We start from the raw sequence: 10,321 nt of genomic DNA, 5'->3' as shown, positions 1-10,321 counted from the left end.
TTGTATTCGTCGGCACGTTCTCTAAGGTTAACACACCACTTCCACTCAAAGACACTTTTAGGTGGAAGGTTGGAGCCAAGTAGCTTATGTCCAATATAAAATATGGGTTTAGGCGTTTAGCTTGTGTTTGATGTATATTTTTTAAGGTATTGAAAATCAGAAAATCATCCTCCAATTTATAAAGATGGAAGGAAGAAGATGTAAGATCATAGAGGAATCTTTTTCATCAATGAGAGAATAAAATCAGAATAAACAAAGTGTTTAAAACACCATATCAACCTCTTAAATGGGGATGTTACAAGAAAATAAATAAAAGGAATCCAAGGGAGTCGTTGGAGTCCAACGGATAAACTCGCGCCCAATCAAACGGAGCTCGCCCGTTCGGCAAGCACTCAGCTAAAACATAGGTTGTTCTCGCGCCCGGTCGGGCCGACACTCCCTTTTTCCATACGTCTTCTCGCGCCCGATCGGGTGGCGGAACTTCAGAATGTTACAACTTTTATCGCGCCCGATCGGGCGGTGCTCGCCCGATCAGGTGTCCGTAATTGACTTCTTTGAATTTCCTTTCTTTATTTCAACTATCCTTCATTACGTCTACATTTTTCCTTAACAATGGCTTGAGGACTCGAGGAATAATCAATACGAAGTAGTGAAGTGTACGTTAATATAGTGGCATTTTCATTACTTTTTTGTCTAGGATTTTGCATTGTGATGCACGGGTACGGGGTCAGGGGACGGGTATGGTACGAGTATAGCCCAAAAAATGCACCCCCTTGGTTTTGGTTATAGCAGCAATTTTTGGGTAAGGTTGATTGAAGAATTAGCGATGTTTCAACCTAATTTTGACGTTTCCCTCTCTTTACTCTAACTTACCTTTTCAATATTGTGTAGGGACCGCACCGACGCTTACTGGTGACAGGCACCCTTAAATTGTTTTTATTTGTAAAGTATCAAGGATAAATCATATCTGCATTTAATGCCTCCCTTAATTTAATTAAATCATATATTGGGGATTTTCTTTCTTCAATTTAAAATTTATTGTGGTTAGAGTTTTTTTTTGTTTTTTTTTTTCCTCATTTTTGTTTATTACGAAGTACAAAGTACAAACATGTGATTATTAGATTCTTTGAGTTATTTACAAACTCTTATATGTGGCTCAACCATCATGGGGGTTACTCGTGCAGTATGAGGACTTGTTCTCTTCAGCTTAATTTCAGTTCATTTCAATTCAATTCACTTTCTAATTTTCTTCTCTCATAAACAATTCAATTCAGCTCAGTTCAGTTCAACTCAGCTCAATAATTCAGTAAATCAGAACAGACCCTTACAAAAGTTACTTCGTCAGTATTACAATGGTTACCTATTCAGTGTTACAAGGATTATTTGGTCAGTAATATAGGGGTTACTCGGTCAATGTTTAGGGGATACTTGATCATTGCTATAGAGGTTATTCGATTATGTTATAGGGGTTACTATGTTCTATTACATGCGGCCACATAGGCGAACCATACACAAGACAAACTCTAGCTAAAGGTTTTTTTTTTAGTCTCATCTCTTATTTACTTATTTAGTTGTTCAACAACTTTTTTTTTTTTTTTTCTTTTGGTGTGGCACTACAACTTTGTGTTAATTTTTTGTTTTTTTTTTTTAGGTTATTCTGACTTTTACCACAAAAAAAATCAAAAAATTGTTTTTTACCACATGTCGTCAAAAACCTAATGGAATTTTTAAAATACTTCGAATTTCGTGTCAAGCACATGCTCTTTAAAGGTTTTGGGGGGTATTTTGGTCCTATGGGTCCAATTTGAAGTCAGAATTAACAAAAAATGATCGAAAATGTCTCGTTTTGCGTGTTTAAAAATACCTCGATTTGCATGAATATGCAAAACAAGCATTTTCGATCATTTTTTGTCAATTCTGACCTCAAATTGGATCCTTAGGGCCAAAATGGCCCCCTAAACCTATGAAGAGCATGTTTTGCGCACAAAATTCGAAGAATTTTTTTTTAAACCGTTAGATTTAACGGTTTTCTTGACGTTAGGTGGTAAAAAACAATTTTTTGAATTTTTTTTGGTGGTAAAATAAAAGTTTTAGAAGTTTTGGTGGTAAAAAACATTTTTTTGATTTTTTTTGGTGGTAAAAGTCCAAATTTCCTTTTTTTTTCATCTTTTATAAATTTATATTTTGCTAATATTTTTTGCGTACTCGTTTTTTGGAATTTTGATTCTGCCGTATCCCGTTCATGTACCCCTTGTTTGTACCCATATTTGTTTCCATACAATATTGTCAATTGCCAATTCTAGATGTTGTATAACTTAAAATGATGAAAATTCTTGTCTATTAGGACTTTATTTTTAAAAAAATAAAAAAAAACTTTTGAAGTATAGTTAAATCTTAATTTTCATCTGTAGAGAAGATATTGTATGATCGAGTTCAGAAATCAACAAACTTTTAAAGCATAAATTTCCGTATGTATATATATATATATTGGGATCATGTGAGAACCAAGTCCTATAATAGGAACTAGGAACTCATCGTGATCGTTGATTGCTCTCAATCCGACGGCTTGTGTTTCACCCGCCTTTTTCAATTTCATTAAGGGCATTTTGGTAATTTTGCCACTTGAATGGCCTTTCTCCTGTTCTTTGCGTAGCTCTTTTGTTCTCTCTCCTCTCTTGCTCTTTCTCTCTCTACTCTCAAATCTCTCTGTATTTTCGTTTCTCTTGTATCGAAATCGAAACTTTGTTCTTCGCTGATCAATTTTTTTGCTGTGATTCTTTGATTTTCGTCATTATTTGAGGTAATTCTTTTTAATTTATTATACTTTTTGTGATTTTGTGAATTTTTTTATCGATTTGCGATCTGTTTTGTTTGATTTGAGTGTGAAGTTAGGTTTTTGCCATTTTTGTTTGATTAATTTTTGTCTGCGTTTTTTATAATCAGATATTTGATTTGGTATTGTTATAATTTCACATTATGTCTTTTGGAAATAATAATTAGTTTGAATTTTGAGTGATTTCCCTCAATATAGTTGGATCAAAAATTAATTCCCATTATACATTGGTTTAAAAATAAATTCCCAAGGTACCGTCCAAGTAGGATCGGTGCTTGGTTCAGCTTAGAACCGCTAATGTCGTTAGCGGTTTTATTAATAAAACAGCTAATGACATTAGTGGATTTTTATTTTTTTTAAAAAAAAATACAAAGAGACCAGTTGTTACAGAAAATAGGTCTCTTTATTCTTATGAAAAGGACAACTACACCCAAGTAAAGCGGGTTTGTCGGTTGGTGTTTGTTTTTTCTCAAAAGAATATAAACCTGTTATTTCAAAATGTGGTCTCTTTTTGCACATATAAAGTGTTCAATGCATTTAAGGAGGGAAAGAGACCAGTTACTAATAAAAGGCGGTCTCTTTTTAAAATCGCTAATACGAATAGCGGTTCTAAAACAAAAACTACTATTGTTATTAGCGGTTTATGGTGAACCAAAATAAAACCCCACACCAATCCTACGTGGATGGTGTTTGGGGAATTTATTTTCAAAACGATGTATAAAGGGAATTTGTTTTCTTTTTTACATTATTGTGGGAAATCACTCTTTGAATTTTGTATAATTTGATTTATTTTTCTTATTTGTTCGATTGAGGTATTCTTCAAATTTGACTAATTTTAGGGGTTTTGTATTTGATGTTCTAAAATTATGGCTTCAATCTATACTTTTGATCTAGGCTTCTATACTGGAAATTTCATCTGTTTTTTTCCAGGGGATAATTCAATGGTGAATTGGATTATCATCCAGGATATGCTTTGGGTGGTTGGATAATAATTTACTTTTAGATAATTACTTTTAATAAAATCTTATTCACTTTTATGAGTTTTTGTTTCACTTTTATGCCTTGAGTTCGCAATTGCGATTTGCGAGGCAATAGTATCTTGTTCAATGTATTGATGTAGTGGAAATGGCTTGTATTTCGCTGGTAAATTAATCTCTACTTGTATGAAATGAATGATAGTATAGCTTGCATTCTTGACTATGAGTTATGTCTTGGAGAAAGCTGATTGTGTTAGCTTGTACATTCTTAACATTGCTCTCGTACTAAAAGAAAGCATTATGAGTACAACCTTCATACTTCTATTGTAGCTATATATGCCTGATAGAATGCAAATTTGTATGCTCTTGTTGGCTTATATTTGTATGCTCCATGTACCCAAGCTTTTGATTACTTCACCAGCTACACAGGTAGTTCTAATTACACCCAAAACAGTCCGTACCAAAAAAACCTCGGTAATCTCTTAGCCGAGTTAACTACCAAAGCTTCACTTTCTGGTTTTTATTACACATCTGTAGGTCAGATCCCTGATAAAGTCTATGGCCTTTATCTATGCCGAGGTGACATTGGTGGTCAAGGTTGTGGCCAGTGTGTATACCAAGCTCAAGGTAGTATCCTCAAAGAGTGTCCGACCCAGATATGGGTTGTTCTATGGTACGATAATTGCATGCTTCATTTCTCTAATGAGTCATTTTATCATCAGATGGATGATTACCCAAGCAACGTGGCATGGAACCCTGAAAACATTACTAGTAACGAGACTTGGGCATTTTCTAAGGTGCTTAACAATACCATGATGGATTTGACACCAGAGATTGTGAACAACAAGATGAAATTTGGTACCAAAATGGCTAACATCACAAGGTCAAAAAAGTTATATACCTTGGGGCAGTGCACGCTAGACTTTATAGGGAACACTTCCAGACGGACAAGAAATAGCAATGAAAAGGTTGTCATCCACCTCAGGGGCAAGGTATTGCAGAATTCAAGACAGAAGTTCTATTAGTTGCAAAGCTTCAGCATAAGAATTTGGTTAGACTCCTGGGATTCTGTTTGCAAGCACAAGAAAAGTTACATGACTATGAGTTCTTGCCTAATTCAAGTCTTGACAAAGTCCTACTTGGTATCATAGGATTAATTTAAGGCAACCAACATTTCAATTATGTTTTTGTTGGTAGTATATCAAGATTTTGCTAATTAATTAAAATTGCAGATCCAAACAAGCACATATCATTGAAGGCAAGTACCCCGGTTCCCTCTCCTCTCTCAACGTCTCTAACTCCTCTCTTCTCTCTTGCAAGTCACATGCCTGCTCTTCCGCTCACTCTTCTTTGTCTTGCTCTGATTTCAGAAGTATAGAAGGTGAATTTCTTTTTTATTTACTTTAAGAAATATTTTATTTACTTTAAAATATATTGAATCTACTTTTATTACTAGAAATTCAAACTCACTTATCCAATGATTAAATATATGAACATGTAGATTAACCCACTTATCCAATCAAGATCACTTTTGAGTAAATATTACCTACTTTTAAGTTAATATATTTACTTTTGAGTTAATATTAATATTAGTAATATACTTTGACTATATTTGATTTACTTTTTAGTGTTTTTTATTTACTTTTAAGCTATTATGATTTACTTTTGAGTACTTTTTATTTTCTTTTGAGTAATTTTGTTTAACTTTGAAAGTTGAATATACACTAGCCTATTAGCTCAATAGGCAGAGCATTGTGTAAATACACAAATGATGTGGGTTCGAATCCCACGAAGGTTTGTTTATTAGATAAAACTATTTTTTTATTCACTTTACTTTTGAAATTTTCATATTTACTTTTTGAATATTTTGATTTACTTTAAAGTCTTTCTTATTTACTTTATATTTATTTTATTTACTGTAAAGACCATAAAATTATTTTTTTATTCACTCCACTTTGAGACTTTTTATTTACTTTTAGAATATTTCGATTTACTTTAAAGTATATTTTATTTACCTTTAGAGATAACCTATGTAGGATTCGAACCTAAACTTCTATGCATCCGCATAGTGCTCTACCACTTGAACTAATAGTTTTACTTTAAAGGCTTTTTTATTTACTTTAAATTTGATTTTATTTACTAAACTTATCTAGAACTAACAGTCATAAAAACTCTAACACAAACCCAAGGCTAGATGAATCAAAGACAAAAGAGGAGCAAGAGAATATAGGTTTACTTTAAAGGTTTTTTTTATTTACTTTAAATTCATTTTTATTTACTTTTAGGACAACTAAGTTTTTGATTGCATACAACCTTGTTAATTCCAAACGGCTTATCTAGAACTAATAGTCAGAATAACTCAAACATTTTGAATAACTTTAGAGTGTTTTGTAATTACTTTTAAGATAACCTATGTAGGAATCGAACCTACACCTCTATGCATCTGCATAGTGCTCTACCACTTGAGCTAATAGGTTTAGTTTAAAGTCTTTTTTATTCACTTAAGAGTCGTTTTAATTTACTTTTTATTCCTGCTTCTCTAACAAACTTAACTCTCATCTCAACAACTTATTTCTAATAAATTAGCTAACAATCAACTAAAATGCTAATCATTTTTCAATACAATGCTGCAATATGCTAATGAGGATGAGCTTTATATTTGATGCTGCTAATGTGTTATATATTTATTATTTGTGCTGCATATTTGCGGGAAGGGATCACAAATTTGCTAACAGTCTTACCTTGCTTGCATTTAGAACTGCTTCCGCAGAGCTTTCATCTTTTGGTTGATACAATATCTTCTTCGCTATGATATTATTTTTTAGAACAAGTAGAAACAGTCATATTAGGTATGTTATTTCTGAATTTGCTCCAAATAAAATAACTACTTCTGTGCATATTCTAGAAAAATTATTATCTTTTGAAGTTGTTATTAAAATTGCTAGTAGGTAATGAAGAATTTGATTATTAATAAATTTACCCTTTCACACTGATTATGAACAGCAGCTGCCCTTCCTTTTCTTGTGTATAATCGACCTGTTTCTCCGTTTGTTTCTCACTCCTCTTCTTGGATTTCCTGTTACAAGAGTTTAAACATAAAACTATAAGTTTCCATGCTGAAACTGTTTGAAAAAAAAAAGAGGGGGGGGGGGGGGGGGGGGGGTGCTCTAGATCAATCTTGTGGCCTAGCCAGTGACGGAGAAGAAGAGATTCTTGTAGGAATTAAGCTCCATGAGATTTTATTTTCTGTCATAATGTTGTACCAACAGAGAAAGATATCGGACAAATAGGGAATTCTACAGAATTTCAGTCTTTAATTAGGATTTTACATGCTAAAAGGTTTTGCAAGGTTCAATTTTATACAAATCATCACTCTTATTTCAGAATAAACTTGGTTACTCATCTAGGATAAGGCTGAGTACAACTTATATTCGAGCATATAACGCTTGATTGCTTTGCTTAGCATCCAAAATAAGATTAGGTCTCTCCTCTACCTTAACCAGGTAGAGCAAAATTATAGCAAAATAAGACTTCCAACTAATAGCAATTTCATAGATATGACTCTCATTAGCACTGTAATACCCGAGATTTTAAAACCTGATTTATTATACTCTAATATTTATTTCATTAGCTTAATTAAGGTTTTGTCTCTATATTAACAAGAACTAATTTTTTAGTTTTGAATTTTATTTTAATATTATATTATTTCAGAAGCTAATTTTACGAAAGAAAGTAAGTTATTATTTTAAAGTTTATTTCTGATCAGTAAAATGTTTAAAGATTTGCATCAAAATCTGTATTTTTGCCCGACAAAGCAAAATGACCAAAATAACCTTGCTTTTCATAAGAGACAAAAGCCACCTCCTAAACTTGCTTCTTGCTTCTTACTTCCTTCACGGTTAAGAATGAAAAATGAGCAAAGTTAAAATTTGCTTCTTTCTCATTGGATGATTAATGGTTTCACTTATCATCTTGTCTAAATTTAGATGAGCTTAATGTTCATACTTATCCAACTAATATAGCAATCTCAATCCTTTCTTCCTTCTCCTACAAGTCTATATATATATATAGTAGCAAGTAAATAACACCCGTAAGAAACACCACCACCGTACCCTATCCCTACTCTAGGCTGCTACTGTCACCTCCCTCATGCACCGACCCAACTCACACAACCACCTAGTTCACGCCCTTCTTCTTCCTCCTCCAATTATAGCTTGTTCTTAAGAAAGCACACTACTCCATTCGTGCAAGTCAAAGTGAGTATTTTACTCTTCCCTAATAAAATTTTGAGTATAAGTTTACCTTCTATTTTAGATAAAAACTCTCACTTTCTTTGAAAATGGTTATGTATACATTTTGGTGATTAGATATTATGATCTTATTTTGCTTATCATAGCTATAATACCTTTGTTTTACTAGTACTATGTACTGGTATATTTATTAGATAAAGATGAGTATTCATTTCTTGTTATTAAAAAGAATAATAGTAGTAACGTAATACCTATAGTTTTCTAAGTAGGTGTATAAGCATATTACATAAAAAGGTTATACCTTATCATTTCTTAAAATGAATTTCTATTGATCTGATCACTTGCTACGTATTTTCAAATAAGATTGCTAACCTCTTTTGTAAAAGCTTTAAAATGATTATTTAAATACCAATCAATTTCCCTACTAATACTATAATTTTAACTCTTGTTATATAAAAGGGGAATCGAACCTCGGAGCTCAGTGAGAACGATAAGATAAAAGCTAACAGGAAGGTTATCGGACTGTAAATCGAGGTAACGGCTATGCTAGTACCCGCAATTCCCTTCGAAATGCGTTTATAAAAGGATGATGTTACGATTGAATTAAAAGTGATCTATGTTTTTGATACATTTTATGATTTGCGGGATTATACTGTGATTTGTCTGAAATCTTTCCTTGAAATATATGATTTTTCTGAGGAATCACAAGGATACTGTAATGATGAGATTTATGATACACTGTAAATATTTTATAAAGATGTTATACTATTTTATAAAAGCATTCTGAATGACTGGAAATTTCTTGATTTCTATTAATTATAAGAAAACATAAATATAATCTGATATGATTGAGCAATAGCTCCCCTGAGGGCACCGGCCCATTCCTGTTATGGAGCACTAGCTCCCCCTGTTAGGAGCACTGGCTCCCCCTGATATGTATGGAGCACTAGCTCCCCCTGTTAGTAGGAGACGTCCTACCCCTATTATATGTATATTGATTATAATAATTTATTAAAAAGGTTATGAACGAAGGCTTACTGAAATGTTGTTTTATTACCTGTTTTAATATATTCTGCTCTCCTTGTTTTATTAACTAAAATGAATTGAAATGATGTTACGCTGCTAGAGTAGTACGTTACTGAGTCTTCGGCTCACCGTTTTGATGTTTTTCTGTTTTAGGTACTGCTGGAACAAAGGGAACACGTAGTGGCGAGGATTTTAATTATCTTAAGTAGCTCACTAGATATTTATAGTTTTAAGAGGATGATTTATTCATTTAATTAGCAAGTAAGACTTTAGTAAGTTTTTATTAAAATAAGATCTTCTATTATTGAAGTAGGATTAATGTCTGTACTGAATAGATTTCTATACCTTATGAATTAAGGTTGTTATGTATGAATGTTGCCTTGTAACTCTCGTGTGGGAGTTACGACAGTGACGTCTCGAACAAATTAGGTGAATTTCGCTGCTAATTAGACTACCTTAATACCCAAGTTAGAGGTCGGGGCGTTACAAGCACAATCATGAGCACAACTTGTTGATGCAAAAATTGTGAAGATGATCTATAGTTACGAACACTACTAGTTGGAGCAAAACTATACAAGTAGATGAAATATACTTATGTTTTTTTTTTTTTTTGAAAGAACCCACAAAGACAAAGGAGCCTAAATAGATAAATCAAAGCAAGCTACATCAATAATACGGGGTGGGATTACATTATTCCACACTCTTTGACCGATCTCCCAAGGTTGGAAGTGAACCAATTCGTGTGCCACTCTATACCCACCGCACTTAACAAAAGACCATTTAATGCAAACATTGAATAAATCTCTAAAATATCCTCTAAAACTAAATGCAATGAACTTGATCCTATTGACTTGTTTCTCAAAGCCTGAATGACAGCAAGGCAATCTCCTTCCACAATAATACTTCTCCCGCCCAAGTTATACGCAAATTTCATACCCCATATGATAGCCATAGCTTCAGGTACATTCCCATCGTTCGATGCCCTACACCACAGAACAACCCTGAACCAAGCCATTACAGTCACGCAACACTGACCCCAGACCAGCCCCTAACTCCTCTACAACTCCAGCATCAACATTCAGCTTTCCCCACCCCTCATCAGGTAGTGACCAAGCTATAGGAAGGGGCAAACCAGCACCCCCTTTTTGATTTACTCTTATCATATTTCTATCTGCTTATTACAGGAGGGGTAAAATCCTCAACCATAAACTCATTGATTATCTACTTTTTGAGCA

The 10,321-nt window shown here is 33.2% G+C and overlaps 1 protein-coding gene and 1 long non-coding RNA gene across 2 annotated transcripts; both read left to right on the top strand.

The window, feature by feature from the left end:
- Positions 1-4,032: 4,032 nt before the first annotated feature.
- On the top strand, positions 4,033-4,835 carry LOC145588557 (cysteine-rich receptor-like protein kinase 25). Its single transcript, XM_081645195.1, has 3 exons — positions 4,033-4,062; positions 4,158-4,239; positions 4,348-4,835. The coding sequence occupies exons 1-3, from the start codon at positions 4,033-4,035 to the stop codon at positions 4,833-4,835; spliced, it is 600 nt and encodes a 199-aa protein (XP_081501321.1).
- Positions 4,836-7,895: 3,060 nt separating this feature from the next.
- On the top strand, positions 7,896-9,656 carry LOC145587476 (uncharacterized). The gene is made up of 3 exons (XR_014101272.1): positions 7,896-8,066; positions 8,520-8,594; positions 9,240-9,656. It is a non-coding gene; the product is annotated as an uncharacterized LOC145587476 (long non-coding RNA).
- Positions 9,657-10,321: the final 665 nt, after the last annotated feature.

The sequence above is a fragment of the Chenopodium album genome, chromosome 17 (genome assembly GCF_948465745.1).
Source record: "Chenopodium album chromosome 17, dcCheAlbu1.1, whole genome shotgun sequence".
In the NCBI taxonomy this organism is placed as follows: Eukaryota; Viridiplantae; Streptophyta; class Magnoliopsida; order Caryophyllales; family Amaranthaceae; genus Chenopodium; species Chenopodium album.
The sequence above is the reverse complement of the archived record's forward strand: the minus strand, read 5'-3'. Positions and strand labels throughout refer to the sequence as shown.

What these genes read in the sequence shown, in the direction of transcription:
- LOC145588557 (XM_081645195.1), top strand. Translation starts at nt 4,033, where the DNA reads ATGAGTTATGTCTTGGAGAAAGCTGATTGT. An exon ending in TCTTGGAGAAAGCTGATTGT is followed by an intron (nt 4,063 to 4,157) that starts GTTAGCTTGTAC and finishes TATGCCTGATAG; the next exon opens with AATGCAAATTTGTATGCTCT. An exon ending in TTACTTCACCAGCTACACAG is followed by an intron (nt 4,240 to 4,347) that starts GTAGTTCTAATT and finishes ACACATCTGTAG; the next exon opens with GTCAGATCCCTGATAAAGTC.